The 16,478-nt window shown below is 44.7% G+C and overlaps 2 protein-coding genes across 2 annotated transcripts; both read left to right on the top strand.

Moving 5' to 3' along the window:
* The first annotated feature begins 627 nt into the window (after positions 1–627).
* LOC135605844 (protein IMPAIRED IN BABA-INDUCED STERILITY 1-like) lies at positions 628–6,910 on the top strand. Its single transcript, XM_065096363.1, has 9 exons — positions 628–1,780; positions 2,488–2,772; positions 2,846–3,163; positions 3,571–3,798; positions 4,534–4,631; positions 4,808–4,919; positions 5,087–5,578; positions 5,667–5,799; positions 6,351–6,910. The coding sequence occupies exons 1-9, from the start codon at positions 1,436–1,438 to the stop codon at positions 6,368–6,370; spliced, it is 2,031 nt and encodes a 676-aa protein (XP_064952435.1). The 5' UTR covers positions 628–1,435; the 3' UTR covers positions 6,371–6,910.
* Positions 6,911–9,736: 2,826 nt separating this feature from the next.
* On the top strand, positions 9,737–12,358 carry LOC103975628 (indole-3-acetic acid-amido synthetase GH3.8-like). Its single transcript, XM_009390641.3, has 3 exons — positions 9,737–10,099; positions 10,202–10,303; positions 10,840–12,358. The coding sequence occupies exons 1-3, from the start codon at positions 9,789–9,791 to the stop codon at positions 12,209–12,211; spliced, it is 1,785 nt and encodes a 594-aa protein (XP_009388916.2). The 5' UTR covers positions 9,737–9,788; the 3' UTR covers positions 12,212–12,358.
* The last annotated feature ends 4,120 nt before the right edge of the window (positions 12,359–16,478 follow it).

Here is a 16,478-nt window from a genome sequence, read left to right as displayed (position 1 = left end):
CGAACCAAATTTTACTACAAACATTTGCTCTTAAATCTCATCACTACTTGAATTCATCACATGACAGGAGCCTCTGCACAAAACTCTAGTGATCTGTTCCTGCCCAGAGCACATTTAAAGTATCTGACCACTGGTTGTTTGCAACATGGTCAGTGCTGCATCAATATACTCAAGTGGTCATTGTAGATTCAAGCAAAAAGCTTCCGAGTGCAGGAAGACTCCCTTGCTTTCCTGCAACACATCGATCTAGGAAAGGAAGAAAGCTGTTGTTCTTGTTTATTACATATTTTTACCACTTGGCATCTTTCTTTAAGGACTGAACATGTTGGTGAAAGTGCAATCAAAATAAGGAGAGAGACTGATAAGCTAGGCGTGGGAAGCAATTTTAAGGTGGTATCCTTTGATTCTTGGTGAAGAATCTTTTATTTACATTGGACAATCTATATGAATTAGTCTTGTCTACATTCTATGATGCTGAGAGAAGTACTACCACCTGCCTAAAAAGACAAAAAAGATGTAAGGAGCAAAAATGTTAGTGTGATGAAAAGTTGAGCCAACAAGGGAGGGTATAAAGTCTACGAATCTTCAAAATTCATTCTGTATATACTCTTTGGGTGAGCAATGATGTGGAGTATTTTATGTGATGGGTAATGGAGATTGAAATCCAATGTAAGAACCCACACGGCTAGAGCAACATCTCCCCACCAAAGCAATGCCTCTCGACTCTCAACCCACCCACAGGATCTTGCGGCAGGTGTGTTTTTGGTCAGTGGCCAAGGTTGGGACTAACCAACACTTGCTTCTCTGTTCTTGTTAGTCCTACACCACCAAGAACTTTCTATTTGATTGGTCCTTTCTTGGCGTGTCCAACTTCACTGTCGGCAGACGAAGCAACACAAATCCAAGATCATCAGATGTTTCCGTGTTCATGTCAACCAAAGTTGCCTCCTTTATGTCATATGAGATGCGAGAAAGCTCCAAGACGCTCGAGGGACGATTCATCAGCTCTTCCCGCGTTAACCTCGGAATGAGTTGTTTGGGCGAGACAGCGTTAAACCTTCAATCATACCAACAAAGCAACAGCAAAGAGGACGACAAGAGGGAAAGACCCTATTTTTGAAGTGAAGAAGCTCGAAAAGATCCGACCTTTCTATCTTTGGGCGGCTTCCACCCGTGCTGGATCCCCTGTCCCTCCTATTCTTGCTCTGTTGCCTGCGTGATCTTTCCCAACTAATCTGGCCAGAGGTGGAAGGCGATGCAGAACGCAATTATCACACGGTGGAGGAGAAAGAGAACAGAGTTAAATGTCTCATTATTCTACGTTCAGAGGGATTGTAGCCCGTCCGGCATCTTCTTCTCCTCCTTTCTTTCTTCGTTCCCATCACATTGGTGCCCAGAGATTGCCGTGCTGGTGACCGGCAAGCTATAGGCCGTGATGGGTTGCGTCGCGTCGAAAGTCCCTGTCACGCCCGCGGCAGACTCCTCGGGCGTCTCGGGGAGCCTTGAGACGTCCAGGGACCTTCTGCCGGCCTCGTCGTCGCTGTGGAACGAACCTCAGGTCGATAACGATGAGTTCGGGGACCAAAGCGAATCGGAGAAATCTGCGAATGTTGAGTCGGCCGGCGACAGTTCGGAGAACTTTCAGTTGCGGAATATGAATCGGTGCACCGAGGGAGAGCAGGTTGCTGCAGGATGGCCGTCATGGCTGAGCAGTGTCGCCAGAGAAGCCATTCAGGGATGGGTGCCCCTCAAAGCTGACTCCTTTGAGAAATTAGGGAAGGTATTACCAAGATTTCATGGTTTTTTTTCTCGTTATGTTATTTTCTTTTCTTTCTCTCTTGAGAATTGTTGCTATCTATTGCTTCAACCAATTGAAGTTATCATCTCAGATTAGAAAGAAAATTGAAGAGCAAAATAAACACATTTCGAGTTCGTCGAATCTATGTATAGTTTCTTTCTTTCCCCCTTTTTTTGTGTGTTTCTTTGAAGAAATTATGTGCCGTTTAGTCGATGGATTTCTTTCTGTTCTGTTATCTTTTCTGCAGAAAACAGTTCTTCTTAAGATGGAGTTTTAATGATCTTCTATCCTGTTGTTCTTTTAGCCTCCAAGATTAAGGGTCATAGTTGATGGGAAAAAGAACTTTGCATCTTGGATTTCCCCACATATTGCTTTGTTTAAATGAGGGCAAGAAAGGCTTGAGCAATGAGAAAACTAATTCATGCATGTTTTGGAATCTGCCATATGCTAGCAAATATGGCCTATGATATCCTATAATTCATGAAAATGAATCAGTCCAAAAATGATGAGACATTCTACCAATTGGCTTGTCAGCTTACGCTATGTCCGGAGCTTCGTGATCTTTTTTTACTGCTGGTTGCTGCTGGAGAACTACATTTGTTGATCTTCTGCATGAACACTGTTTCTTTTTCTGTTTCTTTATTTGGTTATTATCTGATTTATCTTACTCCATTTCAAATGCATGTAAGATCGGGCAAGGTACCTATAGCAGTGTGTTTAGAGCTCGCGAGATTGATACGGGGAGGATTGTTGCTCTGAAGAAGGTGCACTTTGACAATTTTGAGCCTGAGAGTGTTAGATTTATGGCAAGGGAGATACAGATCCTCCGCAAGCTTGATCATCCAAATATCATGAAGCTGGAGGGTATAATTACTTCACGGTTATCATGTAGTATATACCTTGTTTTCGAATATATGGAGCATGATCTTGCAGGGCTATCATCTTCTCCAGACATCAACTTTAGTGAACAACAGGTTATTCATGTTCCTTCCAAACTATTACAGATTCTCAGTGAAGCAGGCACTTGACTTTGCTTTCATGTTACAGATCAAATGCTATATGAAACAGTTACTATCTGGGATTGAACAGTGTCATTCACGCGGTATCATTCATCGTGACATCAAATGTGCAAACCTTTTAGTTAACAATGAAGGCATTCTGAAGGTTGCTGATTTCGGTTTGGCGAACATCTTGAATCCCGGGGAAAAACAACCACTAACAAGCCGAGTTGTGACGTTATGGTATCGTCCACCTGAGCTTCTCCTAGGATCAACGGATTATGATGCCTCTGTGGATTTGTGGAGCGTCGGATGTGTATTTGCAGAACTCTTTCTTGGGATGCCTATCTTACAAGGAAGAACAGAGGTAATCAGTCTGATCCTGCATTGTTCATATTTGTCTGTGAAGTCCTGCAGTTATATGCTGATGCTCATGGAAACAAGAAATGGGATTTAGCCACACATGAATTGTTGCACGAAGAACAACTAATGCCAAAAGGCAGTACATGAATTTGACGATCTCACTCTATTGTGGAGATATGATATGACAAATATAGAAAAAGATTAGTGCCCAAGCATGGTTAGTTTTCCAAATTCCAAGTCACATGTAGTTAGCAAAGCCGTCTTAGAATTCCATCATCCTTCAATCAATACAGCATATACATATCGTTTGAAGAAGACATGCTAAATGTTATTTTTGTTGAAAATTCTCCTATATAAAGGTAATGCAATATTATTTGCTTGATGTCCTAATTGTTTTTTGTTTATCTTCAGGTTGAACAAATGCATAAAATCTTTAAGCTCTGTGGCTCTCCACCAGAAGACTATTGGAAGAAATCCAAGACGCCCCATGCAACGGTTTTTAAACCTCAACATCCTTATGAGAGTTGCCTCCAAACGACATATAACTTTTTACCAGAAAGTGCATTGAAATTGTTAGGAACATTTTTGTCAATCGAACCTGATAAACGTGGCACAGCTTCTACTGCTCTTACTTCTGAGGTAATACTTGTACAAAATTTAGTCTCCAATGAGTCTCTTTCTTAAAAATTATCTTCTCATTGTTCCACATTGTGCAAGACTGATATTGCTATGAAGATAATTTTACATGTTGAGAGATACTCTGCATTGCAGCTGTGTAGACTTGTTTACATGACTCCTTCGCCATACTTGCATCAGTCCTTTTCTAACAAAATTCTGGTGTTCATTGTGATAAAATGATCAATAGGTTTACCATTTTTCCCGAAAAGCTTATGCTCTTTGAAAAGGTTGGTTTATTTCTACATTTCTTGCTGGACATGGAAAAGGGAAGACTATATATATTGTAGGCAGCTGGAAGGACCACACTTTCACATTGCTTTGTGACTTCCATATGATAGAAAGTCTGTCAGAAAATTTGCTTATACACTATTAATTTATTTTTGTAATCCTCTAGAATAATTTAACTAGGGACAACCAAGCTCAGAATCATTTCCCTGCCAACATCAAGATCATGTTTACAGACCTTGTTGCATGTGCATGGCAGGTTCCCGAGTTACAGATCAAATTTCAGTAGAATTTGGCTTGTGAGTTGTCTAATGCATCCTATGTAATTCTATGCAACATTGATATCATGGCTGCTTACTTTTTATAGTTTCATCTGTCCTTTTGATTTTTTTTTTTTTGGTGTTAAGGACACTCTTCCTCCAAAACATGTCAGGCTTCACAATCTAATTTTTTTTCGGTATGCTTGTTCAGTATTTTAGGGCAAAGCCTTATGCAAGCGATCCATCTAGCTTGCCCAAGTACCAACCAAACAAAGAAATTGATGCAAAGTTCCGTGAGGAGTCTCGCAGGTGAGCTGAAAATTACTTGAGAAAAATATGATATGGTCCCTATTTCATATGATATATAGAAGGATCTGATTATTCTGTATGATATGAATGTACTGTTGCTTTCTTTCTTCTACAGAAAGATCAAATTGCAGCTTACTTCTTGAACTTCTAATCGATTTACTGCATTATTATTTCAGGAGGGGTGTCAATGGCAGATTACGTGTTGCAGAGGCAACAGGAAAACCTTCAAGAGCAAATAAGCCTTCACATGAATCAAACAATCTAGCAAAAATAGCATCTCAAGGAGAGGTCTCTCTCTCTCTCTCTCTCTCTCTCTCTCTCTAATGTACATGTGCACACATGCAAATTAGTCGATAGAGAAATTTTAAAAGTCAGTCCTTGAGATTATTGAACATAATCTTTGAATAAGTCTGGTAGTGTTTTAGCATCATCATTGAATGGCAAGTTTCTGGCAGGGTTTGAAAATTGCTCAAGGAACCAACAGAAGTGGCCCAAAACGAGATATTTCAGGAGTAAACGGTCAGCAACAGATACCAACTGCTAGATCCAGGGATGAGCATCAACAAGTGAAGCCAATCTCTCAAGGAGACACTTACTCAGGTCCCTTGATTGTCTCTGCTTGCACCGGCTTTGCATGTACAAAGAAACCGAAAGACGACCATCCACACATCAAACCACAGGCTAAAACCAGATCCAGACAGGACAAATTGGGGAAGTTGGATCCATCAAATAATTCACAGGTGAAGAGTGCTTTCAAGTTTAATGGAGAAGAGAATGGATATCTTGGATATGCTCCCCATTCTAATTCGAAAGGCCACAAGCCCTATGAGTCAACAAAGGATGCAATGCTGAAGCAATGGTTACATCCAGAACTTCAAGACTCAATGCATTCTTTTGCTGCCTATCATCCTCGTGATGCAGTGGTACTATCTAAGAATCAGGGCCTGGTACTGATGCAGCTACTCCAACATTTTTCGCTTTCTTCCACACCAATAGCTTAGCTAGTCATTTACCATTTGGTCTGAAAATTTTCAGGGTTATAGAGATCGAGCAGAAAAGGTGGATTTCTCGGGGCCTGTACTTCTCCAATCAGAAAAGGTTGATGAATTTCTGGAGAAACATGAACAGCATGTCCGCAAAGCTATGAGAAAATCATGGTTCCAAAGAGGTAAAAATAGCACATCTTCTTATGTTCACTTTGCACTGATTATTGTGATACTCATTTCCTATTTCCACACAAATTTCAAGATCATGCACGACAAGTTGAAATCATCTCACCATTTTTTTTCATGGCTTTCGCCAGCAGTGTATTTCTAAAATTCACTAATTAGTTTCAGCTGTTTAGCCGTTTACTTGATTTCAGCTAATTTAACTTAAAGAATGTCTTTTATTATTATTATTATTACTTTTATAATTGAACCTTCTTGTTGTTATGCTCACCACCATCACCATGGCCAAGCTAGTTTATGTGCCTTTTCTAGCTGACATCAACATTAGTCACCAGAGCTCTAACATCAAAACCTTATGCTATCTTATTCGACTGGATAAAGCATTGTTGCTTATGAGATGCTGTTAAACTCTTCAATCTCCATGTCAATGTGATCAGATTATTCTCCCTTTTTCTTTTCTTTTCTTTTTTTTTTTGAATGCTTCTTTTATCAAATACTACAGTATAGTCTATATGGGGAAAATTCTGAGTCTTGTTTTATGTTTTAGCAGGGCAAAAACAGGGACTCTAGAAAGACATGGAGGTGCTACTTTCTACTGGCAGAAGTAGGTGGCCTCAACATAGACAGAGATCGATTTGGAGCATTAACAGTCAGATGCAAGTTGTGCTTGTAATTGGTGAACTCAGTGCTTGAAATTCCGACGAATTGATACTGCAGGGCTTTTCCATTTTGAGACATATAGTGAGCACCAAAGTTTGTGATTTGGAGTCTTCTTCTTTTGAATTTGTACTCAAATACCGTTTGTGGAAATCCCATTCTAGGGATTAACACTAAGCATTTCTCTTAAATGTGGCTATCTTTTTGGTGCTGCAAAAGCCTGGATGCAGGTGAAGATTGTATAAGACAACATATATAAAGTTCCAAACTTCAAAGTTCTCTTGCTGAAAAAATGGATACTTTTTTCCCAATTTTGATGCAGTATCTACCAAAACTAACCAAAAATTATGAAATGATATCATAGATGTAGCACCAACAATCATAAAGTATTGGTTTATAGATTCAGATTACAATTTGCATCAGCAAGGACAGTCCACAGTAGTATGAAGCTCAAACAAATGAACCAAAAAAATGAGTGGCAGATGGTTTCGCAGACAAATGTAAGAGAGGAGAACTCTGACCTGCAAAAACTGCAATTTCATTTCTGATGCAGCTCCAATATTCATCAACCAGATGCAATTGGTGCTTGTGAAAGGAAGCACAGACAATTTACTCCAACTTCAATTATTTTTCTTCGCAATTCTCTTGCTCAGATCAGTCTGGACATGATTAATTTTGTGCAGCAATCATATAAGGCTTCTAAACTTCTTTTGAGGAAGGACACCTCCTTTAATTTAGAAGGCATCAGAAAAGAGAGAGAGGTCTTTCTGTAGTGGAAGACTTTTGTCGATTGCAAGAGTCCATGGAGGGCCTGTACCTCTTCACCATCTTCTCCCTTCTTTTCCTTCATTTGACCGTATTACACTGCCTCACATGGCCTCACCAAACTCCATGTGGAAATCAATGGCTTTCAGCATCTGCCAGATGATCTTAAACTGGGACATGCAGTAACACAAGTACAAGTTGAGATTGCTACGAGTCCTCAGTTGATTGAACACCATATCTTCTTCTGTTCTTGTGTGTTAAATTAATGTTCCCAAGTGCAAGACAAAGATGCCCATCTCCTGTCATATGATGTCCTTGTTGATCTGGAATCTTCATGGCTTCAAGGGCAGGTCCAAGCAGCAGCCGAAGCACAATTCCATGTGATGCAGCGCAAGTGGGTAATTAACTCGACATGGACAAAACAACCATCTCCTGTTCAAGCGGACAACCAGGTTTCAGCTAAAGCAATAGTTCAGGGGAATAGCAACTGGAGTTTGTTCAATGCATCCATCGTGGATCGAAGAGTAAAGCTCTGATTGAGTAGAACGATGTTGGAGTGTGAGAGAAGAGTCTTCCTCTTGCTTGAGGTGGTAAAACTCCCACATAAAGCAAAAAAGCTTATGGAACAAACTATTCCATCGTTGAAAACTGGATGTGTTCGTGTCAGAAGAGGAGATAGTTTCTGCATCGGACATGGAGAACAGCTAAAGCTTTTACTAGAATTCAGCATGCCTGACTTGCGTGGAACAATTTAACACTGGCTGTTGTTGAAATATCAAAGGTTTAGTGTTGTCTGCTACTCTGAAGTCCAAAGCCAATTCCAACCCAAAATGAATACAATGAAAGAGACAGAACAGCCTTTCCCTGTCAGGCCAAACTCTGCAATCTAACTCTGTTTTGGGTGATTGATTCACTTGTTGGGAGTTGAGGTGCAAGCCTTCAATGTGGTGTTCTTGCAACTGCCATCAGTAAATTATCACAAAGACATTCTTGATCAGTACCATCCCCCATTCTATATATTTGCAGGGCAGTAACTTCATCATGTTATCATGCTTTACTACTACCTTAGATTACCATGCAGAAGCAAGCATATGTTGATGTTTCTCTTGGTTCAACCGAAGACAATTAAACCTTAGCTATGGTGTTTGACTGATCGCTGAGATGTATACTGCAAGAATATACGTCATACGGTAAGTAAGAGAGAGAGGTGTCAAAAAGTAGTAATCTGCCTATACAATGTAAGACACAGTGCATGAGATTTCTGCCTTCAGAAGTGGGCTCGATAATGCATGGTTGGAGGGTGGCATGTGAAGCTAGCTGTGGTCAGAACGAAGCAAGTGGGAGTCTGCAGCTTTAGTAAACTCATGCTGCAATTTGTAATTTGTCTTGCATTGCAGTGCAAACAAACAGCTCCGTTGAGTCTATCGGTCACGCAATGACTAGGATACGGAAGAATTCTATGTGGAGAGAGTAGGATATGATGCATGCAGTCAGTGATTGGTTAGGCAAGCAAATCCAAGCTGGGCAAACCCCCCTGTCATCGTCCCCAGAACAATCATATCATTAAGGGAATCCCTCCTTGTTTACTAAGCTATCTGTTGAGCTGTTTCTGAAATCAATTGCACCTGATTCGTACCTCATTTGCCATTATCAAACGGCAAGAGACCTAAAAAATAGAGAACTCGTGTAAACATCTTGATTGTTGATGGTGAAATCCACAAATCTCTAACCATATAATGGAAGAGACCTCCAATGATACGTGCAGCTACGAAGACACCCATCATGGACACCGTGGGCGCCTCTTCTTCCAATGATGCGTGCAGCTACGAAGACACCCATCAACGACACCGTGGGAGACTCTTCCTCCAATGATGCGTGCAGCTACGAAGACGCTCATCATCGACACCGTGGGAGACTCTTCCTCCAATGATGCGTGCAGCTACGAAGACGCTAATCATCGACACTGTGAGAGCTGGCACCAATGGGACGCAATCGACTCCGCGACTCGTTCAACGCTGCACAGAGCAGTAAGTTCTCGCAGCGGCCATGTCTGACCTCGGAACACAGAAAGCGAGATTCCGTGCACCGTCGCCACGGCACGTCCAGCCCCACGCCCTGTCGGCCCTCGTACTTTTTTGCGTAACCCACGCTGACAAGCTAACTCTTCTTTCTTCTTCCTCCTCCGTACATGTGTCCATTCTACATATAAATCTCCTTTGACAAAGCATCGTACCACGTTGCGCCATGCATGACGCGAAGAGTGGCGCCATGCATGACGCGCGCCGCAACAGAGCTGCGATGTGGGCATCGTCTACGCGTCCGGCACACCCGGCCCCGCCTGCCGGCTCCAAACCCACCCTCCCTACCGTGTGGGCCACCGCCTGTCCCTTCGCCGCCCTACACACCCCCGACCTCACCAGCGTCTCCTTCCGTCCCCTACGTGCATGGTTCCATCCCCTACCTCCCTAAACGCATCTATAAATACCCCGACCCTCGTCACCTCGTCATCACAATCATTACTTCCTCTCTTCAGACCTCGAGCTTGTTCCTGGTACTCGATCCACCAATGGCGGCGACCTCGACCGAGCTGGGTTCGGCAACCAGCGAGAAGGACGCGGAGAAGCTGGCGTTCATTGAGGAGATGACCGTGAACGCCGACAAGGTGCAGGAGCAGGTCTTAGCGGAGATCTTGACCCAGAACGCGGAGACCGAGTACCTGCAGAGGTACAAGCTCGGCGGCGCGACGGACCGCGCGGCGTTCAAGTCGAAGATCCCGATGGTGACTTACGAGGACCTGCAGCTGGAGATCCGGAGGATCGCGAACGGCGACCGCTCCGCCATCCTCTCGGCTCACCCCATATCGGAGTTTCTGACCAGGTACAGTTGATCTGTTGGATCATTTTGCTGTGTGACTCGGGCGCACCATGGTTTCGACTAGTACTGGTGATTAACTCTTGGTGTGGTGTACTGCATACGTAGCTCGGGGACGTCCGCCGGCGAGCGGAAGCTGATGCCAACCATCCAAGAAGAAATGGACCGGAAGCAGCTCCTTTACAGTCTTCTCATGCCTGTCATGAACTTGTGAGCCTCTCTCGGCTACTCTCTCTCTCCTTTTAACCATGTTTATGCAGATTAAATGGAGATAAAACGAAGCATTCGTGCTTTTCCTTCTCTTAATTTTTCTGTAATCTCGGTTGCAACAGCCCAAAGTTGCACTGCACAAAGCTTCCTCTTCAAAATTGGTGAGCTTAAACTGTTAACAACATATATAATATATCGATAATAGTACACTTACGAATACGAAGAAGACTAAATGTTAATTTTCTTTTCTCTAATTTTAGTACCACATTAATATTTTTTTTACCTAAATTAGAATATAAAGTCAAATTATAATTCAAATATACTATAATGCAACATATGTACTATTCTTGCGTGTTCAAATCCAAAGCTGTCATTTCAAGCCTCAAAAGACTAAATTAGTTTTTTTTTATGTATATACCTGTGCAATTATTAGCAAATGCGAATTGTTGGAGTTCGATCACAAATTTCTTCTTACGAATTAATTGAGGTAAATTAATTTCAATTGTGCATATAATTAATCCTCGTGAAATGATTAGGTACGTGGCTGGGCTAGACAAGGGCAAAGGGCTCTACTTCCTGTTCGTGAAGTCGGAGAGCAAGACGGCCGGCGGCCTCCCCGCCCGCCCGGTGCTCACCAGCTACTACAAGAGCCACCACTTCCGCGCCCGCCCCTTCGACCCTTACAACGTCTACACCAGCCCCACCGCCGCCGTCCTCTGCGCCGACGCCTTCCAGAGCATGTACTCCCAGATGCTCTGCGGCCTCCTCGACCGCCTCGACGTTCTCCGCGTCGGCGCAGTCTTCGCCTCCGGCCTCCTCCGCGCCATCCGATTCGTCCAGCTCCACTGGAAGCAGCTCGCCCACGATATCGCCACCGGCACCCTCAGCTCGAAGATCACCGACTCCGCGATTCGTGACGCCGTGGCCCAAGTCCTCAAGCCTGACCCTGCCCTGTCCGAGTTCATTGCGTCGGAGTGCTCCCCCGGCGACTGGGCGGGGATTATCACGAGGATTTGGCCAAACACAAAGTACCTCGACGTGATCGTGACGGGCGCCATGGCGCAGTACATTCCCACCCTCGAGTACTACAGCGGCGGCCTGCCCATGGCGTGCACCATGTACGCGTCCTCCGAGTGCTACTTCGGCCTCAACCTCCGGCCCATGTGCAAGCCCAGCGATGTCTCCTACACCATAATGCCCAACATGGCCTACTTCGAGTTCCTCCCCCTCGACTCGGCTGCGGCGAACGCGGAAGCTCCGCCGCAGCTCGCGGACCTAGCCGGCGTCGAGGTGGGCAAGGAGTACGAGCTGGTGATCACGACCTACGCGGGGCTGTACCGGTACCGGGTGGGTGACATCCTGCTGGTGACGGGGTTCCACAATGCGGCGCCGCAGTTCCGGTTCGTGCGGCGGAAGAACGTGCTGCTGAGCATCGAGTCGGACAAGACGGACGAGGCAGAGCTGCAGCGGGCGGTGGAGCGGGCGTCGGAGCTGCTTCAGCCGTGGGGCGCGAGCGTGGTGGAGTACACGAGCCAGGCGGACACGAGGGTCATCCCGGGGCACTACGTCATCTACTGGGAGCTGCTGGTGAAGGGAGGGGAAGGGGAGCGGTGGCCGGGGAAGGAGGTGTTCGAGGCGTGCTGCCTGGAGATGGAGGAGGCGATGAACGCGGTGTACCGACAGAGCCGGACGGCGGACGGCTCCATCGGGCCGCTGGAGATCCGGGTGGTGAGGGGCGGCACGTTCGAGGAGCTCATGGACTACGCCATCGCGAGGGGGGCGTCCATCAACCAGTACAAGGTGCCGCGCTGCGTCACCTTCCCGCCCATCATCGAGCTCCTCGACTCGAGGGTGGTGGAGACCCACTTCAGCCCCACCTGCCCCAGGTGGAGCCCCCGCCCCAACTAGCTGCCCATTGGTCGACGCACGCCTTCCAAATGAAATATCTATACCCAACCACCGACCGATGATTTAAGGATAAATAAGATCGTAATACATGTATTTCATGTTTGTTCGCCGCCCGCTTGTGTTATCGCCTTGGAGAAGTAACCATGGTTGACTCATTTAAATTTGTTGTCTCACGTATATCGTCTGTGTTGTGTTACCATCAATCTAAATCCAAAATAATTACCTCAGTGTCAGCGATGGACGAAGAACATTCACAACATCGATCTCCCTCCGCCAACATGGCGAGCCATTAACGTCTTGATGGGCCATGACGGCACACGAACATGTTGTGAGCGGCAAGAAGTCAACTCACACGTGGAACTGTAAGGGTTCTGATGAGGACGTGGGTCATATGTCATCCAATCGAGTCGGGTGAATGGATAGATAGCGGTTAATGAAGCCTAGATTTGCTCCCAAACCCTTGGGTTGACCAAGTCCTACTTTCTTTCTAGCACTCTCTTTTCTTTTCCTTCATTTTCCCCTTAAGAATCCTAACCTATTTATTTACCCATTTGAAATCCGATCAAAGGGCATGGCAATCTAGAATAAAAACAACAAGGTATCTACAAATTTCATTACATGCATATATGGATACCTCGGAAAAATTCAATCCGTCGTCAAACCTCTAGAAGAAGGGATCATTAATGTATAATCCTACATATAACATACCACGAACAATACGGAGCCGTAGGAGGATCAGAAAACTACACGAAATGGCGTTTGAATACCAGAGAAAACGAAGGGAAGGGCACACGACGACATGTAGGCGACAGTCCATGTTAGCGTTGCAACGGCGGACGTCGACAGGGAAACGTACAAGTCTCACGCACGCGTGCAGTACTCGCTCCCCTCCTTTGCAAGGAGACACGGCTTATAACTATCGCCATCGTCAATCAACAGTAGCACAGAACTCATGCTGTCAGCAGAGAATTCAACTTCTGGAATGGCATGGCAAACAGGAGGTGTGTGCGCAGAGACAGCGACCAAACATGTCTGCAGTATTTGGTCTTTAGGCTGCCTCATGTTTAAACTATGGATGCCAGGTGATGCCAACCTGAGACTGTTCCTAGTTTTACTATCTGCCGGCGTGCGTGACCATTAGCTCCTTCAACGGCTGAAGTATTATTATCTCTGATTCCCATCTGGCAGTTCAGCGACCTGCCGTGCGATGATGTTATGTGGGCCGAGCTTGGAGAGTCAGTCCATGGCTAAGCCTGGGACTGAGCTAGACTGGCCCAGTGCATGGATCTGCGTGAGTTCTTGGTTGTTTTTGGAGAAGGCAAATGTAAGATCTCCCAGTCTGCTAGCCAGAATAAGAAAGAAAACATGAAACCCTATGGATGTTATATTAAACACTATGCTAGCTGGTAGATTGCTCACGGACAGTTTCCTCGGTTCACTGTTTGATGAAATGTCTCGCCAAGCTTACACGCATTTCTGAGCCACTAGTGAGGGCCGAAGGGCTCAAGTTTCGTGGCGACGACAAACGGAGAACTCCACTTGGACGTGTCAGTCTTCGGGAGTCGAGGAGAGGAAACGTTCATCTACGGCGCTTGTGTCTGATGGAGAGAATACAGGTTTGACCACGACATGGTCGCGGTGTTGCGAGAACAGAGAGACATGTGTGTTTATATATGTCCTCATCTGCCGAGATTTGTCCGCTAGCTTTCAGACGTTTGCTGCTATCGAGCAGCGGCAGCGGAGGTCAGCCATTCATAAGCAGAGAGAGAGAGGAGGAGGAGGAGGAGGAATCTGCAACAGGAGCACTACTGGTGGACTGTTGCTGCTTTGGGTGGCGAAAATCATTTGAGATGACGAGGGAAGCAGATGAGGGTCACTTTTTTGCTGTAGAGAAGAGACGAGCAGCTTCCAAATGTTAGCTTTTGTCATGGAAACCGGTCGGTCTCCCCTACCAACGCAAACTTCTCTCGCAGCGTTCGCTGCTCACATGAATGGAAGTTTTGTTATGACCCACACCGCATATATGGTTGCATCTCATCGAACATAAGAGATGTTCCATCACGAGCCACTGCTTCGCCCAAGAAATTGTGATTCCATGTTCATCAGATTAATCCTCTATGTGTAGCCCTTGGGCAATGCTTTCTGCTTGTTGCTCTTGATCTCTGAACTCTAGATTCATCCTCCATGCATGGCCGGGAAAAAGAGCTCGGGATGATCTTAACTGCACTAAACTTCCAACGAGAGCTACACTTGGTTGAACACAACAACATGCATCTTCCTGTGCTTGCAGTCACGCAGTTCATCTGCAGCACTCCATGTCCTTTTAATTAGGTGCTTTCCCTTTCCCTTTCCCTCAGGTCGATGGAATCTACGGCAAAAAGGGTGCAAAGGAAAAAGGAGAAAGTAAAGGGATGGGCATAGTGACTTCATGTGAGAGCCAGAACAGTAGCATCTGATCTCGCAGCACCCATGCTCCCATTTGGATTCCAGATTAAATTGGACTGATGCGTTTGGTACAGCACCGCTCTTACGTACTGCAGTGGAATACTAGGTGTGCAGTAATGTAAGCTATGCTATTAAATACGCAAGGCTGAAGCATTCACTGCTTAATATGTGATTCAACTGCTGGTAGCTGGCAGCCACTGGAGCTTCACTTACAGTCCAGCATTAATGGCTTCCTATCCCTTTGGACCAGTCTCAGCTGCAGGATCGTTCGTGACTAAGCTGAGGTCTCAAATCACTTGAAGAGTTCCCAGCGGCATAGTTCATGGAACAGAGATATTTAGATGGCCATTGTCATTTGACTCTGCAGAAGCTGAAGAAACATTTACGTGGTTAGATTAGCTGTGGGCCATTCAAAGATTGTGGAAACCCATGACTTCTTCTTCGAGGGATGACATGCAGTTTATGAGATATCAAGTACATGTTTTCAGTAAGCAAACCAGATGTGAAGTTGTACCCAAATACAAGTTTATGCAACTTGTCCATTACACTCTGTAGCATCCTTGGGGTTTATGCTTGTACTCAGGGTACTGCTTTTTGGTGGGATTCCTGAGTGCTAGCTATTCCATGTGTAAATGCATGTCCTCCATGCATGAAGACATAGTCACGAGACTGGTAGCTCTCTCTCTCTCTCTCTGGAGTTGAAGCAAGGAATAAATTGCTGGGAAATTAAGTTAGGAATAAAGAGGGAGGTGGGTTCCTAAGTGGATAGTGCTTGGATTAGTTGACCAGCTTAATTACTCATGGTTTGTACCTGTAGTTAACTTTTTTGTCTATTCAGCTATGAACTGTTTATACTTGTTATGTAGTTATCGGTCAACTTTTAAATCGACTTGTTGATTTCTGATGTCAAGAAAATATAAATGTGAATTGTTTTTTTCCATCTGTTCTATTTGTCATTTGTATGTAGTATCTGAATAGAACTTTTGTCTGTGAGTTGTTTTCTTCCTTACTACAATCCATCCGAGGGATACTCATTTATTTGATCAATGAGACAAGTCGTGAACAGGGATTTATCTGCCACCTTTTTCTAGAAACATATTCATTTTGAATGATTCTTCCTCGGCTTGTTCTTGAGCTACAGGGAACAGTACAAATTCATTTCTTCTTTTGATGCTCTCTAAGTATCCTTGCAGCTACACAGTCATGCGATTTCGAGAACAGTGGACAGCAGGTCAATTAATCACTTTGAAGTTTTCTGTAGAACAGTGGATTTCGAGCAACAACTTCATGTTCCTCTTTGTAATATAAGATTGTGGGTTGCTGTGTGTGCTGTCAATAGGAGAACAATGGCAGAAGACAATCCAATAAGACGATACCACTGCCAGATACCATATGAGCTTTCAGAACACTATGGGAAGCTCTTCATGGAGGATATAGCAAGCAGCAGGTCACCGAAGACCCGTCTCTGCTGTCGGCTATACAATCTCTGCAAGCCATTAATTCACTGGCTGGATCAAGTACATGCAGGCAATGCAGCACTCTTGTAAGCTCATAGCATTTTCCTTCATTTTAGCCACTCACGGACCTCTTTTGCGTTAGCATGGAACAGAGTAGAACTATTGAACACTAGTAGCTCAAGCTGTTAGGGAAATGGCGACTTATTCGTAAGCTCTAACATCATCAGGCCTCTCGATAGCATCCGTAGCAGTTGACATGGATGCCTATGTGGTATTGTGGATCTCAGAACAAAACTGCTGCCGATCGATGCCAATCGATCCTTCACCATGTCCTCGACTCGACATAGGATGTCGTGCAGGGTAAA

The sequence above is a fragment of the Musa acuminata genome, chromosome BXJ2-2, assembly GCF_036884655.1.
Source record: "Musa acuminata AAA Group cultivar baxijiao chromosome BXJ2-2, Cavendish_Baxijiao_AAA, whole genome shotgun sequence".
Lineage (NCBI taxonomy): Eukaryota > Viridiplantae > Streptophyta > Magnoliopsida > Zingiberales > Musaceae > Musa > Musa acuminata.
This window is presented reverse-complemented; position numbering and strand designations above follow the sequence as displayed.